Source organism: Pleurodeles waltl, chromosome 10 (assembly GCF_031143425.1).
Source record: "Pleurodeles waltl isolate 20211129_DDA chromosome 10, aPleWal1.hap1.20221129, whole genome shotgun sequence".
Classification (NCBI taxonomy): Eukaryota; Metazoa; Chordata; class Amphibia; order Caudata; family Salamandridae; genus Pleurodeles; species Pleurodeles waltl.
Genome location: NC_090449.1, coordinates 221,332,203 through 221,357,622, shown reverse-complemented (window position 1 = coordinate 221,357,622; position 25,420 = coordinate 221,332,203). Strand labels below are relative to the sequence as shown.

The window sequence follows — 25,420 nt, the reverse complement described above, 5'->3', positions numbered from 1 at the left end:
CCTATGTCGAAATTAGGGACTGTTGACTCAACCCTCTTCATTACAAGGAATTTTTTCCAAACCTGCATCAGGGGAAATCTAGCAACACATTTCTTAGCGTTTGTTAAATAAAATTGTTACAAAACAATTCTACATAAAAATGTATTTAATCCACTATCTACTAAATGTATGCCTAACCTGAGTCGCGGCACTAACCAATTGTTTTGTCCCAGAACATACTCCTCAAATCTTTACCATGAATCTAGGCTGTAGCTTCGACATTTTCTGTCCTGTTAAACTTACCTCATCCATTTCTGGTACCTCCTGCCTCTTTCTTATGTTTCTTTTTATAAACTTTCCTCAATCAAAATATTTATTTAATTGCTTTTATTTTTCTTTTCTTTACTACCCAGTGTTATTTTTGTAACAACTGTCCTTTTTTTAAACTCTTTATTTAATTGTCTTTGTTAACAATAGTACGGCTATTAAGATAACATCAACCATCATTAACATCTGGGAACCTGGACTTAAGAAAAACAAAATGAGAAAACCTAATATATGCATTGTTTAGTGTATTAGTCAAAACAAAAGAGCTTTGGAAATCACCTGATACAAACATGTCTATTCACTACTTCTAGGGGAGACTTCCTTGATAGTTTCTTGCTCACCTCTTATGATTATTTTGAATTAATATTAGTGGTAACTCAGTTGAGTCGTTTGAGTTGATTTGTCCATATATCTGTTCTGTTTCGATCTACTGGCTAACATCTTGGGTATCACTCAGCAGAGTCACTAAGGAGGGTCACATCATTTATCCATAGTTAAAAGGTGGAGAGGGTGGACTATTCATCCACTTGATGGCAGTTTGATGTTTAGCTAATAATGATAGCTGGGAGTTAGGCTTCTAGTATCTGTTTTGGGACTGGTCCCACATACTTTAAGTGCCATGAACTCAGTTATCTGTGAATTTACTAATAATAAGTAATACAAATTTCAAAATGCTAAAGATAACTGGACAGTGCCAAACTAGATATGACATCCGTGTGTGTATGCACAGAGCAGCGGTATCTTGCAGTTTCTTCAGGGTATTTACCATGGCCAGAGTGTAATATAGCCTTTGTAGAAATGTAAAATGTATTGTTTTATGTCAGGAGTTCATGTATGTTGTCTTAGTTTGTGTGCAACAATAATGGCAAGTTTTATCTTCTATTCCCGTGCCTGTTTGCCTCCTATGCACTTTTCTTATTGATTACCAAGATAGTAGTGCAACCAGCAAATAGCTTATATTGTCTGGAAAAAAAGATTTGTTTTGCCACTTGACTCCATAATGTTGATTATTGGATTGAATTAAGGTTTTAGTAGGGCAAAAAAGAAATCCTGTACTGTGCTGCCTGTTCCGATAAAGACTTCTAACTGCAGATTCCTCACCTGTTGAATATTCCTCAGGCATTAGACTGGATCCAGAAACATTTTCAGCAATATCTCTTGGCACTGACTCCATTTTCCTCTGGGAATGATGTGAGATCTATATAGGCTCCACTCCCGTTCACTGACTGCAGTTTCTTTCTTTGCACACCATTGGAAGCAGTTCCTGAGCCACCTCTTGTCTCAGACTATACTTGCAATGAAAATAGCGTATGTAAGGGAAATGTCACTTCTCAGAATGACAGGTTTTAAGGCTTGTAGGACTGTCGCAAACAAATGCCTGTGAGAAATCCTCATGAGGTTTGTGTTGCCTGGGGTCAGGACTGCTGTGACTGTGTTGAGGAACCCGAAGGCCATATGAGACCACGAGGTACAACTGTCACAGAGCATTGGGAAACCAGTCCTAGTAGAAGGGTGCGGATGCCAGTCCTGTTACCAGTATAGAAGTATCAAGAGTCGATTCAGAAGTCAATCAGGATTGCTCTCCAAGTGTTTGGAAAAGTTGAAGAAAAAAAACAAAGTCCAAGATGGTCTCTGCCCCTACCTGCCATTCATATAGTTCTGAGAAGGTGCAGCGTGTCGTCTTTCCTCTGAATCTTGCTCCTGGAGTGTGTCAAACGTTGAAGCCCATCGTGCAACTTGCCGTGGCAAAACCAGGGGAGTGTGTAACATATAAGCACATGAAGGAGTTCTGCAAGGCCATGCTCTGACTCTTTGAATCCTTATCGACAACTTCTGGTGCCTTCGGGACCCAGTGAATCAAGAGGCTCTCTTGGGTACCACCAGAGATCTTAAACCTCTGCATCCGTTAGACTCTCAGAATCCACTACTGGGCCTCCCCCAGCTCCTGCACCAACTCTTACCTTCAGCTTAGCAGGTTATCTGATCATGTAGCTGACATGCATTGAAATTAATTAGTGCTTGATTCTTCAAATGATCTCCTCTGAGGTTGGAATAATAGTATAAACCTTAATGTTACCTGAACTTAGTGAATCTCATCCAACACATGGCAAACCTTTAGGATCTCATCACCGTCTTTTTAATTGAGGAGCTCAGTCATCATTGACCTTGGTGCTGCACTCGGGAGAGGTTGCATGGTGAGTTCCAAGTGAGCTCATTCTACTGCGTATTATGAGGTGAGATTTTCTGCTGAAAGAATGAGGTGCAGCCATCGCTCTAAGAATTGCTTGTTTGGCCCATCATAACTTATCTCTGTAATCCCACAACATGTTGGTCTTTTTGCTTCACTAGGCCCTCTGCATCATAAAAGCGGTATTTCAGGGTTTTGGAGGCAGTATCCAGGTGGGCCATAGAACTGTATAGTTTGTTTTCCAGGTCAGAGGCCTGAGGTTTGGCTTCAGTGATTTTGCTAGCTATGTTGAGAAGATCCATTGGTCAAAGCAAGTGGTCTTTACATCATCTTCCCTGCCGTTGTGCCCTCTCGTGCTTAGTGACCAGTTCCCACTTGATGCCCCTCTTTAAGCCCATGCCCCTTAGGGACTTCTACTTCATATTTTCCGGTCTCAAGAATGAGCTTTTCATGATAGAAATAACTTCCTTTTGAAATTGCCCACATTGTCGAGTGACGGATCCCTGGGTGGACCTTTATCAGGTTTGATACTTTTATCTAACCCCAGAGCCTCCTGCGCCATCTACCTTGTCTTCTGCTCCAAATATAAACCTTGAGGTACCAAAGTGCTTAACAATTTGGTCAACGAACTATGGCGCAGTCGCAAGGAAATGACTCCACGAACCTCTTTGAAGACTGCGACGTTGAGGAGGAGCCAGGGCACAAGGCCTTTGGACACGCATGTCCTTCAGTTCAGCCCGACCCCAAATCACATTTGGAGTACGGCATGGAGGAGGTGCAGGTCCTTCTAGCACCACTGCCGAAGACTTTGACTGAGGGTGACATCTCACACTTAGTCACCTCCCCCTACACGCTACTCTGGGTGAGCATCCCCCCATGAAGGGTCGGGCATCAAGGCAGAAGCCCAATACCAGGCTTCTGGTCAGTTACTTCCTGAAAGCCGTGGTCGGCACTGACACAAAACTTTGGATCCAAGTGTTCATTCTGAAACAGGCACAAAAGACCTGAAATCAGCACCTACTACATCTTTGATGCCGAATGCACCCTCCGCGCTGGCATTGAAAATGCCCTTGAAGCCACCCTCTGTTCCAAAACCCCCATCTGTGCTGAAAACCCCTCCAGCGCCTGAGGACCAGAACACATCTTTTGCCCCAAAGTGCCTGATGTCTAGGGACCTGTCCTCTCTGGTCTCTGAGGAAAAGGACCATCCTGTTTTACAGCATCTTTAGCAGGAGTTCCACACCAGGCAAAAAGTAAACCCCCATTCATCCAAAGACTGGCAGGATAAAGGCAAAAGTAAACCCTCATTCATCTTAAGATTGGCAGGATCCTCACCAGCCTCCTCCGAAGGCTCCCTGTGCTTTGGACACTGCTGCTCATTATAGGAAGTTGACATTTTACAAGGCTCTTGGCTTGGAGCCAGAGCCACCTGGCAAGGCTAAAAAGACACCTGCTCTTCCCTCTTCACCTCCTCTTCTGCCCTTTCAACAGCCTCCTCTCTGTACTCCTCCCTCTCCATTGGGTCTGACTTCACTCACCTGAGGCTTTCCCCACTTTCCTCTTTAGGCAGGATGGTAGTCCAACAGACCCAATAGACACCTATGAAGCTCCGTTTGACCCAGAACATCATGAAGACCCATGGGAAGACTGACACTCACCTGTTTGTGGTAAATAGTAAGCATTTCCTATTTAAGCTGGTACCCTTCTAGGATCCTACAGCTCCAGGGTGTCCACAAAGTGTCTTTCCTTGGTAGCTGATCATCTCCGGAACTGGTGGCCTTACTTGGATGACTGCCTGGTAAAGATTGCAAACAAACTGCAGTGCTTGTCTCATACCCACACCACCACAGACCTCTTACACAGTCTAAGGTCCCCCATAAATACGGTAAAGTCACATCTTTGGTCAATCAAATTCAGCCTTTCTTAGAGGCAGTCCTCAACTCTGTCACCATGAAAGCATACTCCAGCCAAACATGGATGCAAGCTGCCCATTTCTTGCTGTTTCTTTTTCTGCCAAATTGCCAAATAACGTCAGAACGGTCGGACGCCTCCTCTGCATGATGGCCATCTGTATTGCCATAGAATGTATTGCCATGGTTCCCCATTCCATGCCACAAATGCACATGTTACAGGACTGCCTAGCCACACAGTTGTCACTAGCGGACAGTCACTGGGAGAATCTAGTGTTGAATTGGACCAGCACCAATCACTGTCTGCAGTGGTGGGTCAGCCATATCTGATAGAGACATCTAATTGCCGACTCCTTACCATAGAATTTACCCCAGACGTCAGTTTGGATCCAGAGATTTTCCCGAGCAGTACCCCTGCGCGCTGTTAGGTGGTGTCAGTCGGCTTAGCATCCATCCTTCTCATTGTCCGCTTTGTATATGACATTGCGGGTCCTGTATAGGAGCCACCCCAGCAAGCTGACTTCACTTCTTTTCATTCCGCGCCAGACAGCGCTGATCCGAAGAGAGCTACCCCTCAGTCAATTTGTGACTGTTTTTTTTTTTTTTTTATAAAAGTTTTTTCAAGCTGTTAACTCCTGGTGTGTCAATGGATGTCATCGAGGAAGAGGCGGTTCAAGCCCTGCGTGTCCTCTCATCGAGTGGTGTTCATGGTGGATCTATACCTTGTGTGCTTTGGTGCCTTAAGTGTGGCCACAACCAGAAGTCGTGCCTCAAGTGTTGGGCCATGCATCTGAAGGCTTTGAGGGAGCGGTCCCTAAAGCTAATGGAGCTGGTGCTCAACTCCGTGCAAGTCACGGTCGAGAGTACGGTGTCAGGATTGGTCGCCAGAGTCCCCTTTTGTTGTCGTCCCACTCCAAGTCCTCTGGGCTTTCTGGTAATTCAGGACAGAAGAAAAAGTTAGACGACGTTCTTCAACTGCCCCTCCTCTGTCGGCTCACTAGATAGGAAAGCGTCATCTTTCTAGGCCTCCCTCTGCAGAGCTTGCGTCTGGCCAGACAGAATTTCCAAGACCTGGCGCTACCCTTACCCATCTGAAGGAGTTCTATGAGGCCATGAGACTTTTTTTTTTTTTTTTGTGGCACTCCTACACCGTTGGCGCACCTTCAGGCTCAGTGAAGTTGGAAGGGGCCTCCTCTGGTTCCGCGCTGGCGGCTTTGGCTTTGGAGCCAAGGGGCACCCATGGATCAGTGCCTGGATATAGACCGGCACTGGTCGTACCACTTTGACTTTCTCTAATGCTGAAGCTCCTTGCAACTCCCATGACCCCGGGCTTCGCCGTCCCCATTCTTATTGCTGACTTCATCACAGAGCCGGATGGGCCAGATGCCGACAAGAGCTTGCCTCCTATGTTGGATCCTGATCCCTTTTTATATGGGCTAGGTTACGGTTTGGAATGGGAGCGGTCACTGGACCCTTTAGAATACCGGCTCCAAGACACTATGGACTGGCTTTCAGACTTGGGTGAAGCTAGTGGACTGGATACCTCCCCAGATACTGGCATGTTTTCTCACCCTTCCATTACTGTGGAGGAGAGAGCGTCATATTCTGTGGTGGTGCGAAGAGCCGCTGAGGTCCTGGATCTTGAATCCCCTTTGGTGGCAGTCAGGATTTATCTCCTGTCAGGTGCTTCAATCTGGAGCATCATCCTCTGAACCCCTGCTCACCTTCAGTTAAGCCCCTACTGGGTACCTGGTCCAAATCCAGTACAGGGGCTCATGTGAATAGGACAATTGCCCCCACCATTGCCCTGCTCCCAGAGACCCAAGTTTCCTTACGCAACACCCCACCCCTCAGTGCTTGGTTATCCAAGCCTCTACCTCCCATAGCACGTACCATTCCACACCCCTGGATAGGGAATCCAAGAGGCAAGACACACTTGGGAAGAAGATGTTTTCTTCTGGCAGCCTGGCATTGTGGTCCGTGAACACTCATGTCTCTTTGGCCATTATTCCCACATGCTGTGGGATACGGTTGCGCAAGTGCTGCTACAGGTCCTGGAGGAGGCCCGGGCTGTACTTTCCCAAGCAGTTATTGATGGGTGAGATCCAGAAGTTAATGATCCAATGTTGACTTGACACGACGGACTCACTGGGAAGAGCAATTAATTGCGTCAACGGTGGCCCGGAGGCACCATGCCTAATTGAGGTAATCTTGCTTTTCGTGGGATGTTCAAGCCAATCTTCTGGACATGCCCTTTGATGGCAACAGTCTATTTAGAGAAAAAGCTAACCCGGCGCTCAAGTCCTTCAAGGATTCTTGGCCCCCTCTGTCTGCTTTTAGCCCCTTTCATGGCGACGGAAGAGACGCTCCAGCACGTCCATTCCCATCCGGCCACCGTGTTGTTCATGCTGCCCAGCCTCTCCAGGTATGTAGGATCCACCAACCTCGTGGATCAGGGAGCCAGTGGTCTGGCCAGTCCACCTCCACCCCTTGCAACTGCCTCCAAACCTTCGTAGTATGACTGTCACCCACCAGGGACCCATCGGAGGCAGAATTCGCCATCATCTGCTTGGCTGGCAATTCATCATGTCAGATGTGTTTTTCAGATTATCTGAAGGGGCTACTCCTTCCCCTCCATTCATGCTACCATCATATGATCAGATGGCAGAGGATCTCTTGGCACTTATCTGAGAGGAAGTTACGGCTCTCGTGGCCAAGGTAGCCATAGAAAGGGTTCCTGTGTCAGAAGTAAGTCATGGTTGCTATTCCCACTATTTTCTAGTACCCTAAAAAGACAAGGGCCTCCAACTTATCCTAAACCTTTGGTTTTCCCGACCTCTTCCTCAGGAAGAAGTTCAAAATGTTTACTCTGGCTCTGGTCCTGTTTGCCCTAGACCCAGGAGACTGGATGGTAGCATTGGACTTGCAGGAAGCTTATTTCCATATACTGTCCTGACCACAGACATCAATTGTGGTTCAAGGTGGTCGACGATCCCTTTCAGTTCACCTGCTTCCCTTTGGTCTTACCAGAGCTCCTCAGGTGTTCACTAAGGTGATGGCAGTGGTCGCAGGTCATCTGTGCAGATCAGGAGTTTGTCTTCCTCTGTCCTCCTCTGGGGACCGCTCACCCCAGGCTGTCTTCTCCCATTTCCAGACCTCCTGTGTTTTGTGGGGTTCACTGTCAGCGTGCCGAAGTCACACCTGACTCCCTCTCAGACACTCCGTTTCATCGGAGCTGTTCTGGATACAGTGCAGTTTTGGGCTATTCCCCTCCCCCGACTCCCAAGCGGTGAGTCCAGGATATTCAGGTTATGATACTAATGTTTCCTCCTTTATCCTGGATTTCTGTTAGAATGACTGAGGCTGCTGGGCCTCATGACCTCTTGAACCATGTTGGTGAGACATGCCAGGTGGCATATGTGGGCTCTGCAGTGGGACCTGACATTCCAGTGAGCGCAGTATCAGGGAAATATCTTCAACTTGGTCCAGGTCTCAGAGGGAACTGCACAACATCTGCAGTGGTGGCAAACTAACTGTGATTGGGTCAGAGGCAGATCCCTCTCCTTTCCCCAACCAGATCTGACTATAGTGACAGATGCATCACTCATGAGATGGGGTGGCCATCTGGGGGAGACGGAGATCCGAGGCATCTGGTCTCCAGCGGTGATCGGACTCCACAGCAACCTTTTGGAGCTCCATGCAATCCAGCGAGCTATGAAGGCGTTTCTTCCCTCTATCAAGGTAAAGATGGTGCAGATGTTCACAGACAACACCACTGCCATGTGGTACTGCAACAAGCCCTGGTGGTTCAACATCTGGTGGGCTCTCTGAATGCCAAAGCAGTCCAATTCAGACCAAAATGCCTAGCGGATCATGAATGGCATCTCCATTTGGAGAGAGTGCCAGGCCTTTCAGCGTTGAGGAGAGCTGTGGTTAGTAAGATATGTTTGCCTTTGCGGAAAACACACAATGTCAGCAGTTTTGTTGTTGGATTTTACAAGGCGGCAGTTGCTTCAAGATGTTTTTTGTTTCAAGTGAAACTCAGGCCTCTTGTACACCTTTCCACCCATACCACTTCTGGCCAGATTTCTCAAGAAGATAAAGAACGACCAGGCCTAAGTAATGCTTGTGGCTGTGCACTGAGCACAGAGTCTGGTTGAGCATGTCTATCAGTCCTCCGATCAGACTGCTCTTTCGGGGAGGAGATCTTCTGTCGCACAACAGTGGAGGATTCTGCACCCAAACCTGTCAAAGTTCCGCCTTCTTGCATGGAGATTGATTGGTGACAGTTGACAGCTTTTTACCTTCCTGTTGAAGTCTGTAATGTGAGCTTGGCAGCCAGGTGTCCCACCACCAAAAGGGTATATGCCCATTTGTAGCATGGTGCACACAAGTCTGTTGACCTCCTCTCTGCCCCTCTGTGAGGTTCTGTTGTTTATCCCTTCCCAACCCAGCAAGGCTGTGCTATGTGAACTCTTAAAGGTTGTCTGCTATTTCTGCTTTTTTGAGGTTGCCTGACCAACCTTCCTCAAGTCCCCTACTGTAGATAAGTTCCGATATGGTCTTACACATTTTCTTTTCTCCATCCCCATTCATTATGCACCAATAGGATTTGGAATTTAGTTTAGACATTTCTGATGTGCTCTCCTTTTGAGCCTTTCCACAATAGTCCTTTCAGACTTGTCACTTTGAAAATAGCCTTCCTTATTTCCATTACATCTGCCAGCAGGGTGAATGAGCTGCTGCAGTTATCTAAGTTGCCCTACTGTTCCATCTATCCTGACAGTGGTGCTTCACACTGTGGCCTTTTTTCTGCCAAATGTGGTTACGCCCTTTCATATAGGCCAATCCATCACCTTGCTTACTTTTTACACACCATAACATCCTTCTAAGGAAGATTATAAATTCCACTGCCTCGACCTAAAAAGAACATTGGTGTTCTACCTTGATCGTACAAAAGAGTTCTGGGTGGATGATCACCTTTTGTAGGCTATGTGGATGCGACTAAATGTCGGACAGTGCAGATGCAGACCATCTCCAGATTTGTCGTAATCTGCATTAAGATCTGCTACGCACTTGCCAAAAAGCAACACCCTGACGATATGCGTGCTCATTCTACTTGAACATCAGGTGCGACTACTGCCTTAGCACATGAAGTTCTAGTACTTGTTGTCTGTCAGATGGCAATGTGGGCCTCCCTGCAAACACTGCTGCCTGGACTCTTGGGACCATAGGGATGGATACTTTGCCTGTTCGGTCCTGCAGCACTTTCTAGTATGATCTTTGTTCACAGACCCAGCTCCGAGGATGGTATTTCTTGGGTGTTTATTCATTGGTAAGGAATCTACAACTAGAAGTCTCTATCAGATGAACAAGGTACTTACCTTCGGTAATTCCTTATCTGCTAGAGACAATATTTAATTGCAGATTCCTTTACAACTTGTCCATCCTTCTCACTGTGTGAACTGATTTCTTGGATCACGGGCTCCCCTTTAAGAGCCTTAGTTCTCGCGGCTCTGTGCTTCTGGCGTAGAAAGTTGTGAAAAGAAACTGACGTCAGCGTGGTGTCTGTACACAAACAGAAACGTCCTATCCAGTGCTGACAATGGGGACGACAGATGCGTAGCTGATTGATGCCACCTAACAGCACGCAGGGGTACTGCTCATTAAAACTCTCCAGATCCAGTCTGGCGCCTGGGGGAAATTTAAAGTTAAGGAATTTGAAACTAGATATTATCTCTATACCAGATAAGGCATTACCAAAGGTAAGTAACATTTTAGTTGAGTGTAATATACTCTTCAGGCTACTGTTGTGAAAGGATGGAACTTCTAATCTTCAGTTTATTTTTTTTCCAGAGAGAACACAAAGCCATGCCATTGGTTTTAGCATACATTGACGTATCATTGCAAAGAATGACATTATTGAATTATCGCTTAAGGTTATACATGTTCAGTACCAGTTCTTGAATTCCTAATTTTTAAGCTGTAGAAAAATGGATGGATATTTCAACAAGTGCTTGGAAATAAAATATATATTTTTTTCATTCAGAATTTGGGCCCTTCTGTGTTTGCTGGTGTGGCCGTCATGATTCTTCTCGTTCCTGTAAATGCTGTGTTAGCGATGAAGACTAAAAAATATCAGGTGAGAAGTTTTCCTTCTAAAGTGAATCTGGACTTCAACAGCCAACTTGATTATAGATTATGAATTTGCTTTAATATTCGCCAGACTGGTTTGGTAATTGAAAAGCTTTAAAAAAAAAATTACAAATAGGATTCTGTTGCTTTAAAGTGGAATTCTAAAGTAATCATTATTGTCCTGTGGTGGTGATTATAAATTCCTAAAGCAAATTGATCTATAATTTTTTATATTTTTTTATTGCCTCCTGTTTTTGATAGTGACTTTAAGTGATCAACTCCATTAACTGTTGTCGTTTCATTTACATACAAAAATTGACTTATCGTTTCACAGTTGGGGCAGCAGTGTAGGTGCATTTGAACTTGGCAGCACGGCAGCTCAGCCCGTGTATTTGATCAACCTTCTCTTCGTGCTGCCTTTGACCATGTGATGCATGGTTTGGATGTAGGGGCAAGGTTTACTACCAAGTCTGTGGCCGGTCCACATGGTTGTACTTCTCACACCAGTGTTTGATTAGAGGTTTTTTTTCCCCAGAGTACTAAAATTTAGATTTTCAAGATGGCAGAAAAAGTAATCCCCACCATCAGACAGTTGTATATTTCTCCTAAAATACAAATGTGATTTACAGGAACAGCAATTGTGAAAATCACAATATTAAATGAGCAAGGTACAGACAGTTGTTAACCCCTTCAAGTCCATCTGGCTACTTTTTGCAATAGACTTGTCCTAGGACAAGTCAAGAACTTGTGGCAGGGGAAAGATCATCTCCTTTGCCAATATGATGTGTCCTGGGTGATGCTGACACCGCCCAAGGGAGTTAAAGATGACCATTATAATCCACATTCAAGTTTAGAATAATATCTCTGGTTTCAAGCCTGAGGTTCAACCACACCTTGAATGTTCCAGTTGACATGGAGCATCTGTTCGACCGCCACGTCGATCATAACCTTGGAAAAAAAAAAATGGGTACTGCTAAGGCCATGAGTGTCCGGCTAACTCAATCACCTGTGATTACTGCAGAAATGGCAGAGGCATTGGCATAGGTAGGTGACTCTGGTAGAGCTCATTTCTACCATCAAGTATTGACTCACCCTCCCCAGCACTCACAAGTTCACTGTATACCTATCAGAGTGTGAATAAGGTTATTCCTTTCACAGTGGTAGGCAATAACGTTGGACAAGAGACAGATCGCACTAACTTAACATGTGTATTGCCTAGATCTCCACATCGCGGAACATACTGCTCCTTTGATACGCAGTGAGTCAAGAAGAACCTTACAAGTATTGCCCCTCGCCAGCAAGGCCCAGGTGTGTACTCTCTAGACTTCCTCATCTGGACAAAGGACATTACTCTGTCGCCTAGTTTATACCTCATGCTACTGAATTGACCCATCCCAAAGGACCGCTTTAAAATGGCTGTCCTATAGAATGACATTGCAAGAAACTGTGACGACATGGTATTATTCGTCCTCAAGTACACCGATTTCTAAACCCACAAACATCCAACTCATGACCATTACATAAGCTTTGTGGTAAGCGGACAATACTATTAACTTAAAGGTCTGCTCTTCTAGGTCATAACAGTCCCATTGTTTTTCATCAGATGTATAGCAGAGGTGGTAGTTTACCTACATCACACAAACATTCACTTCTTTTCATACTTAAAATGATAGAGCTTCAGCCGACTGCAACCTAACAATTACTGAGGCTGCAGTATCTGTTTGACAAACTAGGATTCACAGTGCAAATCAGACACTACTCCAGCCCCCACAAACCCAGCATTTTCGAGGTGGTGTGTTAAACACAGTCAAGGAAAGAGTAACCAAACTAAGAAGGGGTGGAGGCTCATCAAAGCTGCTGCCTCTTTTTCAGACACTGTGTTCCTTTACTGTGAGGGTGGTACTGAAACTATTTTAAATGATGGCTTCATGTATTGCAATTGTACTTCATGCATGCTAACATATGTGCCCCCTAAAAGTGTCTAGCGAGGCAATGGTCAGAAGCATTCAATGGGAAGACCAACAGTTGGTTAAGCCCATTGTTCAGCAGAGCATAAAAGGGTTGACCAAAATGTTTTTACTAGGCAGGCCATTTCTGGACCATTATCAGAGACCGTTCGCTCATAGGTTGTTGTGCACACCTCATGCACATGGCTGTTAATGTCACCCCGAAGTATGAACAACATGTTCAGCTTATCAACTGAAATCACAGCAATTGAATTGTCACTCTGAGTGTCGTTTTTATTCCCTCTGCAAGGGAAAAAAGGTTCTGGTCCGGATAACCTCATCGTCCAGCATTACGTCCAAAAACGGGTGGTAATCACCCACCCTTACTGTCAGCACTAGCACAAGAAATCTGGCATTGGGCCAGTCAGTCACTTTCTGCTCTTCTAGAACATCTGCTTTGGGGGGGGCAATAATTTTGTGGATCTCATAAGCCATGCGTGTCCACAAATTGGAAAGGAATCCTTAAGTACTTCAATTGTACTTTCAAAGATGGGGTACATCCACAGCCTGTTCCCCACTGTCAAATGCAAAATGCCAAACTGAACTCGGACAAACCACAGAAGTCCTCATCCTCGGCTCCACACCCTCCGCCTGGAACGAATCATGGTGGCCCACCTCTCTTGGTAATGTCCCCACCGACCACACCCGCAACCTCTGCATCATCTTAGACTCATTGCTTTCAATGGACCGACAGTTGAGCAAGTTTTCATCGGGGTGTTTCCACACCCTTGTGCATGCTTCGAAAAATCTACAAGTGGATCCCCACCGAAGCCAGAAGGACAGTCACCCAGGCCCTTGTCAGCAGCCGCCTCGACTACGGAAATGCACTCTACGCTGGAACCGCTGCCAAGAACCGGAAAAGACTAGAGCGCCTCCAGAACACCGCCTCCCGTCTAATCAAGAAGGCTCCACGGCACAGCCACACCCCGTCCTTCTAAGAGACATACACTGGCTGCCTGTCGACAGTTGAATCACCTACAAGGCCCTACACAATGCTGGACCAGCCTATCTCAACCACAGACTCCTTTTACACTCCCTCCAGACAACTCCACTCCCCCGACCAGGCCCTTGCCAATGTCCCCCGCATCTGGAGAACCACAGCCAGAGGAAGATCCTACTCCCACATCGCCGCCAAGACCTTGAACTCCCTCTCTATGCACCTCAGGTAATCTCCCACCCTGTGTCAGTTCACGAAGGAACTCGAGACCTGGCACTTGTAGTGAGGAATATGAGTCAATTACCCATTTCCCTTGTTCTAGTGGCGAGCCAGGTGTGATATTCAGTACCACTAGGGATGTCAATCCATTCACACAAAACTTCAGATTAGATCAGTTCTCGTGGCTATACACTGTGGTCAGCTTAGACGTACAAATCTCAGGCAAATTAACCTACCAATTGGGAACCCGAGTTACCTTAAGCTCCTAGAGTATTGTCTGTGAATCCTGCTTGAAGAATCCAAGTCTACCACTTGTGCTTGTTAAATTGCAAAGTGGAAACCATTTGTTTACTTCTGTTTGGGGAATCAGAGCCACTTAAACCGTCAGTGCAAGACCTTAGTGGCGACTTACAGCAGCTTCTAAAAGCAGGATACCTGCTTGGGTTCTCAATGTGCGGCAGCCAAGATAGGGCTGCCATTGAAATCACTACATTCTTGGGAAATTCATTTTCTGTCATGGAAAGTTGCCCTTCTTGTTCTAGTCACCTCACTAAGAAGAGTTTCTGAGCTGCAGCCCCAAACAGTGCAGGAAACATTAATTGAGGCATTCAAAATAGGGTTAGGAATCAATCCAAAATTTCTTCCAGAAGTGTTTTCCTCTTTCCACATAACAAAGAAAATTGAGTTGCTCTTTTTCTTCTCACACCCAAAATCAGTGGCAGAAAGGGCATTACACTTGCTACTCTAAAGCTAAGTGTTGACCTCAAGCAATACCTAGGGTCTTCTCCACTCAAAAGAAGCAAGCCTCTATGGCCTTCTTGAGTAATATTTCTATAGCAGACATCTGTAAAGTTGCTACATGATCATCACCAACCACTAATGTTCACAAAACGCTAGTGTGGGGCTATTCAAGGCCGCCAAGACGCCTCAGTTGAATAAACTGTATTGAACACCATGTTCTACAGATCTGCATTGTCTGCTCACTAGCCAAGTGTATGGGAGTCCCTGTTTTCCAGTCTGTTTACAGCAACACATGCTTTAAGTGCAAAAGGTTACTTAACTGTTTGCGTGTGCAGTGCTGTAGATTTACATGCTCCCTCGCACCTTGCCGGAAGTGAGCTATAATGCACGATTTTCTTTTTTTTTTTTTTTAACTCGTAACGTTCAGTACACCTGTAGACCTCTCTGTACTCATCCGCTGAATGGAAACCTTTCTGAAGTTATTTTCTGGCGCATTGTGGTTTAAGGGAGGAGTCACAAGATGTCTTCAGTCTGGAGACTACTTCTAAGAAAAACAACCTGCAAACATCTGCGCCCAATGCTAGATGGCAGGATTATTCCCAACCTGAAAATCTACGGCACTACAGGCTATAAACAGATGGTCACATCTTTGTACATGTATTGTTATTTAATAGTAAAGTGTTACCTTCTTTTATTTATTGGTATACATGGTAGGAGGTCATGAGTAGTGAATTTGACATGTGGTCATAGTTTTCCAATAATTCCTTTCATTTTTTCAAATTTGTTAGCCCATAGGTGCAGTTAGGGCTTCTAAACTCTAGCACGTGATTTGTTCCAAAACCCCTGATGAATCATGCAATTCCTCAGGACATATCCGAAACATATCCAGAAAGTGTCCAAAGATCACAGCCCTGAAGTTTGCAAACCTTGTGTTTTAGTCACGACCCACTTTTTTTTTTTTCTTATCTTTTCTTTTTATTGTGATGAACCCTTTTGGCATGAGGTCAAGCATGGTATGGTCAGCCTGTCTACTTAGACTTTATTCTTTTTTTTCCACCTTCCCCTTGTTCCTGACGAACTTCATAAAACACAGAAGTGCATAATAGCAGCAGCAAAAGAATATTGTGCACTCAAACAAGCAGAATTTGCTTTTGTGACACAGGTAGGGGTTAATCTATTTAGAATGAATGAGAGGAAGTTGCTTTGTCCAACATGAGTTTTAAAATGTTTTATTTATTCATTTTCAATGATTTTATGTGAGCGCAAGTTAATGGATTGCCCTTAAATAACAAGTTTAGACATAGTTATAAGTTAACTGGCATATTCTTTGCAACACAAATATCCCAAAAGCTACAGCACAATTCTACATCAGCCAGCCAAGAGCACATCTGAGTATACATCTGTGGCATCAGATTTGCACTGCAAGTAAAGTTCAAGCGTTTCTTTTGGAACAGAGAGCAGTCTCCTATAAGAGCTAAAATGGGAAATAATTTTTTTGCAACTCCCTAGTTATTCGCTGAACCCTTCACCCTTCACCCATGCTAGTGGATAACTTGCGTGGAAATTGGCAGGCTGAACATAAGCTACAGGCACTATTGGTTTTGGATGGTTTTGAGTAGATTCATTGAATGTGGTCAAAGTTATAAACTAAGAGGAAATGCCAGACCTAACTATTACTACGGTTGCTATTGGCAATTGTTTAATACCAGCAAATGCACCCATATTAAAAAGAGCGCTTTATGTAGCGGAGAACAAGCAATGCATTTTTTTTATCTTGAAATTAAATTAAGTTCTTCTCTTCTGGCTTACAATGGCACATGAGCCATTCATTCCTTACTTACTATTGTGTCCAGCATACAACAAGAAGGGGGACTAGGAGACATAACAGATCTGTAAAACTGTTTTGCAATTGGGTGAGAGGTATACACGTTTCCCTCCACCTTTGGCTATTGTAGAGAGAGGAAAATTGCTGTTTTTAAGTTCTCTTTTCAAAGACTTAGTCTGAGTCTCTGAGAATGAGGTAATGTTGATATCTAGCCATTTTAATGGAGTTTGACAATCTGACCACAGAGCTTGGCAGATATTGTGATACTTGTGTATGATACTGTTGTTTTGGCGTATCCTTCAGAAATGGCAAAAAGAATAGGGCATTATTTTCTTTTTAATATTGAATGGATCTCACCCTGCAACCCTGGTAGGGGCTCGCTCTACTTAAAGCTCCGCACATGCTGCATATTCCTTCCATCCCCACTCACTCTAGGTACCTGCCTTCTGCATTTTATAGGCCCAGTCTGCATTTTACATGCCCTTCAGCCTTCCGGAAGTATAGGATCTCACTGGCTGTTGATATTGCAGATTACATACCATACGAATATTGCCCCCTTACTGCACATTCCTGGCTTCTTACCTGGTGAGAGGTACTGGCCCTCATTGGATGCCACTAGCTTGTCACTCTGGTTTCTGCTGACCTCTCACCATTTGTCTGTCACTTAGTATGGTGGATGCTTGCCACTTATGAAGTGTTTTTGCTAATTCAATTAGTTGGCATGATAATAGCTTCCGTAATGCATTAAGTTGATAAGGTGAAGCTCAGAACTTAAGAAATGGGTGTCTGAGGACAAAAAGTAATCGATCAACATTATCACTGAGTAATACTGAGCCGTATTATGCGTTGTGGTCTTTGTGGAGGGGGTATGGGGTGCAATGTAAATGTGTGCCAACAGGGCACTATTGTATTACAGAAGCAGCAAGCTCTTCTGTGACCCTTTATGTAATAACATTGCTGGTGCTACATGTGTGATGGCACTATCTTGAAGGTGTTTCCTGATTTGCATGCTAGTGTGACTCCCTGCCAATGAAGGCACCATTTTGACTCTGTGTTCTATTACGGACATGGATGCATAGGGAAACAGACTTTTAGGAAGTGCACTGATAGTGCCCATAAAAACGTGGTGTATTGTTAGGGCATTGCCTGAGGAAAGCCGACTGGAGTGGGCAACGTTGGCACAAACTCTGATACCCTAGTGTAGACTGATAAAATCGCTCACTTCACTTGCCTGCATAGATCCCTGCTGGCCCATTCCCCGCTTTAAATAGCAGGCAGCTGTGGCATGCACAGTGGAAAACCGAGGAAATCGCAAGAAGCTGCTCTTTCATTCACTGAGTGCACTGCCCTGGCGACACAGCGGTTTGCGGCAGCAGCCCTGAGCACCATATTCATGATAATTGAGCGCAATGTCTTGGTCTTCTGCTGTTGCACCATTTGAAAGATGTGCCTGGCACATACTGGGGCAGCGCGCCTGTTCTGTAATTAGGGTTCTTGACTTTTAGTTTTCTCCTCACTGTTGCAGCAAAGACTTTAAACATAAGCCACGTTTAACGTGCATAGCAGAAACATTGAATAGAAAGTACAGATAATAGGCTTAATATATTTGACGTAATCTTCTCAAAGAGTGAGTGCCTCTTACTGCACTGATTTTTGATAAAGTAATCCAAAATAACATCTGTTACACTCTTGTATGCAGTCTGTTTTAAATATAGCAGAAAAAAAGGTGTAAAGGGGTATTTTGCTGCTGATTTATATACTTGAAAAGTAGTTTAAAATCACTACAATACAACACTATCAACAGTGGTCAAATATAACAGTCTTGTCTAAACTATTAGCTATCTTTTTCACACTAATTTCAGTTTTGCTCTTTGTAAGAAAGCCTTTTAAGAATTTGTTGGGCATTGGAATATAGTCACAAGTATTAGGCATTAGGTTTCCGAGGGGATTGCATTGCATCTTTTCCATCTTTCTCTATGATTCTGAAGATAAGAGAACAGAAGGAAATTGTGCAATTGATAGGAATGAAAGGAGGAAGACTTGAGCATGAGGAGAAAAAGAGGTACAGTGGGAGAGGAGCGGGATAGTGGAGGATGTTTAAAGGGGCAGATGAGTGTAGAGATTAAGCATGGGAACAGGGAATGGAGAGAAGGTTTGTGAGGTATGTAAAGTGGAGAGAAAGAAGAGTGGACAGGAGTTAAGAGGGGACGGTGTGAAACTGCTCAAAGCAATTTAGTGGAATATGTGTATGGTGAAGCGGAAAGTGTTGAGAGTAAGGCAGTGGAATCATAAAAGGGCGGAGTTAATGGGAGATGTGAAAAGGAGGCAGTATCAGAGATAAGGAATAGATAGAATCAATAGATAGTAAATAGGGTGCGATGTGCAAATGGGAAGGAAGGAGAAACGTGTTAATGTGAAAAAGTACAACAAGTTTGAAGGGAGAATTAATAGTGCAAAAGACAAGGAGGTATGGAGGAGGTACATGGTAGCAGTAAATAAAGAAAAGTGATGAATGGTGGAATAAAAAAATAGGGTTTTGGGAGCAAGTGGAAATCTAATAAGGTATTAGGGGAATAGGGAGAATGAAGAATGTAACATGAAGAGCAAGTAAAGTGAGAACTGGAAAAATAAACAGTATGAAGTAGGTGAGTAGAGAAGAGGAGAAAAGATAAGCTGGACAGACGAATCGGGCAGATGAGTTGGGAAATACCTGTCTCATACTGCCACCTATGATCAAACATTGCTGAGGCCCTCATTAATGCCCATTTGCAGTCATTATGAGGGTTGATCTCCTGCTGCAAAACCAAGAATGACTAGAAGATTTAATTTAACCAAGCCCCCACCCCAATGATGGGTGTAGTCTAGAATCCAGTAAAGAAATAAATCTTTGTCCGTACAGCCAGTGGGGTTTGTTTAGGTCCATGTTAATTATAAATGAGAAGGGTTGAGATGAGGATTGGGCTGGTGTGGGTTGCACTAGATGGCAACCCTTGTGCAAATAAAGAAAACCTACACAAAACAAAATTCATACTCAAAACCATAAGCGTTTACCGTTTGCCTTATGCAAATAATTTCTAAATTTGCATAGTTAGCTAACTTCATATCAGTAATGTGTCAAATAATACAAATGCAAAGGGGATCAATTTATACATTTCCAAAACAAGTAAATAGCCATTACAAAAGTATAAAATTCAGCAAGAGGTCCATCATGGAAATGTGCTCAAATAGTCTAAGAATTAAATCAATTAGCAGTCAGCTCTGTTAAAAAGGCAAGAAAAGTTTGCTAAAAGGGATCTTTATAGGGTTTAGGCAGTGAAAGCACACACTCAGTATGGTGAGATCTGACAAAGTGATGTACTAATAAATTTTCATTCACTTAAACCAATAGTTTTTCAAGAACATATAATGCAGCAAATAAGAAACATTTCGTGAGAGCTACTTTCATGCATAATTCTAATAAGAAGCACAAAAGAAATGAGGGAAATAACGTGATATTTTAGCATCAACTGAAAACTGCACTGCTTAGAACAGACTCTAATCAGTGCCTTACGTTTTTTGAGCATGCAGAAAGATTCTAAACAGAATAAACAGCATCAAAACATGAATTCGGTCTCGCTTATTTTCTTGAAATGGAAAAACACAGAAACGAAATGTGCTTGTATGAAACTCGTTCATGTAAGCTTAAACCACATTTCCATCAATCACTGTAAATTGACTGTCAGTGAAAGCTGGCTTTGGCCTAGTCATGTTCATTGAGGCCTGGTTACACTCATTTAACACTTAAATCAAGCAATATTTTTATTAATTAAAAATGTATTCGTACTTGCATATGAAGTAATATATCTTCAGCACAGAAAACCATGGCAAAGTTTGTCGGACCTGCCCCTATAGGATGCACAGCGAGGGAGTCTGACTACTACAATGGGACAAAAATTGCAAAAACGATGCATTCTACATCCGATTCGTCATTATATATTTAATGGTATGTTTTTTTAGCTACCAATACAACTATGATTACGAATTAAAAACACAAAAGCTGCAACATAATTGAATAGGTGCTCTTTTGTGATGTGTGGATCTTCAAAATGGCACAGCTGGCCCTTCAAAAGTTTTTTTTTTTTTTTTCCCTGTAAGTTTAACCAAGCTGCACAGAATCAGGAATGCTGTACAGCTTGGCTAAAAACGATTGGCAAAGCCGATGGATTCAAAAGGTGAGACCTATAATTGAATAAACTGTATGCTAGGTTAGTTGAGGGTACATCCCTAATTCTTGTAATTTAATATTTGGAGTGCTGTTGACAGTAAAAATGTATCAGTGACAATATTGGGTTTCTTTTAGGTCACACAAATGAAGAACAAAGATGACAGAATTAAGCTGATGAATGAGATTCTCAATGGCATCAAAGTACTAAAGCTGTATGCATGGGAAATTGCATTCAAAGAGAAGGTGCTTGGAATACGACAAGATGAGCTGAAAGTGCTTAAAAAATCTGCTTATCTTTCAGCAGTGGGAACCTTTACTTGGGTCTGTGCGCCGTTTCTGGTGAGTCACATCATGCTCAAAAAATTGCTGAGCACTTCTTGTTCTGTGCACTGAACTTCATTTTTAACTGTTCATCGGCTGGTTATATTTATTTCAAATCCTGTTTGGCAGGGACCACTTGAACCATTTTTCATAAATTACAAACAATAACATGGTAATGGCCACTACTTACATGAATGTAGACTTCGTGTTCCGGTATGATAAACTAGCCACCTTTTATTTGCATTTTAAGCTGGTATTCTGTTTGTTGACCTTTTTCATTCAGTTAATCAGTGTGTAGAGTTTTTACTCTCCTGCTTTTTCTTCATGACATCTTCTTAAACCTAAAAATAAGTTTGTATTTGGAGGATACAATTTCTACAACCGTTTGTTATCAGTGGAATCACTGTCACCTGACAAACCTCCATGGAAGGTTATCTCTGTTTGCATATTTAATTTGAAATGTCTTTTCAGTGCCACATGATACAAGTATCTTTTTATTAATGCAATGTTATCAAGTACTGTAAGTGCATTGTGAGTCAACAATGGGAGTGGACCATTGTCTGCCACTGAGAGGCCAAGCTATGAAAATTAATTTTTTTTGGGGGGAAAAAAATCCACTTGATCTTTTTTTTGTAGTGAGGTGACAAATGATGGCAGTGTTCTCATTTTGTCAAATCCCTGATAATACATTTTCTGATTAGGTTTTGGCTCACATTATATCGAGGTTTGGATTCAGTCAAGTCTGTGATTTTGCCATCTTTCCACAAATATACATCCAGGGGCTGGAAGTAGGTAGGATGTAGTAGTTGCACGATTAGAATGCCCTGTGATACCTACAAAGAAGTTTAATGGTACTTCTCCCAGAGTCTTTCTCCACTGGGAAAGAATGGAACATTTCTTGTAGCAAGTGTAGAAGTATTTATTTTTTCAGGCTGTAAATAAGAGTGTGTATGGAAACTTGAATTTGCAATTGTTCAGCAGATTTCATGCAATAAAGAATTCCCAAACATTCTAGGCCTACTTCTGTAAACTCTTTTGAATTCCTAAAAAGTCTGTCTGTCCCAAGAAAAGGACATGCCTGCGAGTCTATTTTGGTGAATTTCTTTAGCAATCAACACTGATGATGGATGGAATGCTTGAATTAATCTCAGCCACGGGCAATCGCTCGGGCTGCATCCCATTCCAGTGTTGTTTGCCCATCATGCCACCTCAGTTTGGACTCAGACACTTGCAAATCAGTCTTGACCCTTCTCCAGTGGGAAAAGACCAGTCTGAACGGCCAGGTCAGGTTTTGCCTGAACTGGAACACAAGCATCCCAAAACTGTTTTGCCCTGATTAGGGCTCGTCGGCCGGGTACAGCTTGGTTCCAATGACCTAGTGTGCCAGGACCCATTCCAAGGCATATCTGTCACCAGTTGACTCCTGTTAGAGGTCAGGACTAGTTTGCATATGGCTGTATCCAAACTGAATTGGCACGGTGGACAAAAAACGATGGACCTGAACATGCCTGCCCCGGCTAGAAGGCAAACCGGTCTTAAGAGACAGCCGGATTGCACACAGCTCTACTGGTGTTAGTGTATCTGCTCTATTGGAGACCTCAGATCTCCACTTCATCCAGGCGTCCTCCCCTGTCCAAGACTGATTAATCTGTCGCCACCATGAACTCTGGTGTAGAGAGATTGGCCTGCCGTAAGTCAAGCTGGTATTGTTCATCCACAACTGAAGTCCCTGGCCGCCTTGTTTGTTGTAAAACAAGGAGGTTGTTCTAATTCAAACCCTGACATAATGTGAGAACGCTGACATTATTTGTCACCTCATCGCACCAAAAAGATTATTATTTTATTTTTTTCTTGACAAGGGGATTTCTGTAGCATCCAGTCCCTTGGTCAGGTACATATTTAATGAAATTCCACACCCCTGCTGAATGCCACAGCAGATGAGCTTTGCAGAAGTTATCTAGCTGATCAAGTGTCTTCACCCAGGGGAAGCACAAGGTATTTTCATCCAGTGGGGCGTGCTTTGGGTATATCTTTTCACTACCGATAGCTTCTTGTCAAGGCTTTTGTGCTCTGGGGCTCTCTGGGAGACACCTTCTGATGGATCCTGGTCTCCTTAACGCATTTCTACTGCACTTAGTGCTTCCCTGAGTTCTGAAGATGGTTAGGAGGAACTGGGGTTAGCTCATCCTGCTAGCCCGAGAATGAGCTCAGAGTGTGGCACTCCAATCTGCATAGTCTGATATGTTACCTTCCGCTCCGTCTACATCTTCGGGAGGATCTGAACTCCTAACAGGGCAAGACTCTGCACCTAAACCTCTGCAACCTATGTCTTCATGCATGCCGGTTGAGCAGAACCAGTTGATTGGAATTGTTCACTCTATGTAAATGGTGGATGAGATTTTGCGCCCTGTTGCATATCCTCAGTCATTCTGTTCTGTCCCTTTGGCAAAGTTGGTGGCCTGGCGCGAGGCCTGCCATTTTGTTCAGCTTCAGGCAAAACTTTACTGTGGGCACAGTGAAAGGTAATTAGTCAAGCCTTTGTGCATTTACCTGATCAACACTCACAGTTGAAATTACCACTTATAATGCATTTATTGAACAGATTCACTACATGTTTCCATCTACACTCTTTATTGTGACTCTTTTGGATCGTTAATTACTTACTATGTTCTTGAGGTGCATACCTTTTGAGAGAGCGATTCTCTAAAGTAACTGACTCTTAAGCTCTTCCTATTGCAATAACTTCTGCATGCCACGTCTCTGAACTGCAAGTAGTATCATTGCTGTCCCTGTCTACGACTTAGAGGGTAGGCTCAATGGGTTGTCAGTGTGAACAGATGCTTGCCCTCTATTGGAGAAACTTCTTTTGTCAGTGCATGCCTTCCTCTGTCTCACTAACACTTACTCATACTCCATGGGCCTTCTTTACATTCATTTCTAGACTCTGCAGTGGAAGAGCAGCCTGTCATTCTATTCCTCTTCTACGACTGGTGGGACACTAACAAATCTCTACTGACCATGCCCCTGGGTCTAACTGGCTTTTTTGTTTCTGACTGCTTTCCTACATTCCTTCTTCTGAACAATCCATCCCTGCTTTACATATACCCAGTGAACATTTGCAATTGGCATAAAGACCAAAGAGACTTCAAATATGAATAGGAATTTGTAGCTTCATGGTTGCAGGTATTGTGTTTACACAGGTGTGGTATTGCATTTTCCTTGTTAAAACATTATGTTCCAGTCCTCATACCTGGCTTTCCCAGTGTTGCCATGAGTCTGGTGGAAGGAAAGACTAACATTAGATGAAGCACTAAGATAAAGAAAATTAAGGTATTTAAGGCACATTAGAACATTGGAATGTTTGGAGCGCCATTGAAGACAGTTGAGAGCTCTGGGCTTCTAATGGCTGGTAGCAGGTCGGAGCTTCAGCATTCCAATGTTGTTCACACAGCAACAGCTGTGAACAAAAGCCTCACGGAGCCCGAGGGGATATGAATCCCCCCTGGCTCCATGAGGCCTTTGTTTTATTTATTAGAACATTCTGCACTCAAGTGGTGGGATGTTCTAATAGCCTTCACAGCTGGGCTATACAGGCCATTAAAGTCCTGCCCCCTTGTTAAAGTCTGAAGCAGGCCTTTAATGGCCAGTATAGCCTGCTACACTTGACTGTAAGTAGGGGTGGGTGAAGAATTCCACTCAGCCGGTGGAGTTTGTGGAGTTTTCCTCACTTCCTACGGAGTGCAAAGTTAAAAAAAAATAAAATAAAAAATAAAATAAAAAAAAAATCACTGAAGTGACACGAAGCAGAGTTTGTTTTTCTTAACGTTGGCGAGAAATCACTTAGTTGGTGAGCGAGATTTAAAACCCACGCAGTCGTAGTAGGCCAGGACCGCTTGCAAAGAAAAAGCTGCTGCTCAAGTAAAAAAATCTACTTGAGCGGCAGAAAGAAGTTAGTGCCCCCTGGCGCTCCGCGTGATGCCCTTCGCGTTGATTTTACACCGCAGGAGAAACTTCCGAGCTGAAAATCCGTGTGAACAGTGCAACTTACCCAAACTCCGCTGCTTGTGAAACTCCGTGCAGCATGGCTGAGGTTTTTCAGTACTTGCGTACTGCATAGCGGAACTCCATGAACTCTGCCCAGGCCAAGCTACAAGGCTATAGTGGCTGGTTGTGTAAAAAACAATGGGTGTAAGGAAGTCATGAAGAATAATGTTTAAGCTCGACAAATTGTGGTGGTAAAGGTGGGAAATCCCATTATACTTGGACTTTTGCTCTTTGTTCAGCGATGTATTGCTGTGATGAACAGGAGCACATGACGGGTATCCTTTACGTTGAAGAGAAGCTTTACTGAACAATTTCATTCTATTAGTGACCTGGGTATGTTTCAGAATTCTTTAAGTTGTTTTGTCAATCTTAAAAATACCATAAGACAGTATTTTCCCACCAAACATGATTTGCCAACACGAAGACTGCCCGAAAAGGAAATGTATCCTGTTTTAAAACAATTTAAAAGCTCCTTAACTTGATAGTAAGTACTTATTTGTGAATTCTGCTCCACTTTCTGGTTACTACTTTCCTTGAGAGAATGATTTAGGGGAGTAGGAGTCACATTGCCAATAATAATAAAA

General features: G+C 43.6%; 1 protein-coding gene across 3 annotated transcripts in view; it reads left to right on the top strand.

Moving 5' to 3' along the window:
- ABCC1 (ATP binding cassette subfamily C member 1 (ABCC1 blood group)) overlaps positions 1–25,420 on the top strand; it is an 872,430-nt gene that overhangs the window by 248,774 nt on the left and 598,236 nt on the right. For all 3 annotated transcript variants that reach the window (XM_069210194.1, XM_069210193.1, XM_069210195.1), the window contains 2 exons: positions 10,454–10,546; positions 20,607–20,810. In XM_069210194.1, the coding sequence (XP_069066295.1) occupies positions 10,454–10,546; positions 20,607–20,810 (297 nt within the window). The remainder of the gene's footprint in view (positions 1–10,453; positions 10,547–20,606; positions 20,811–25,420) is intronic.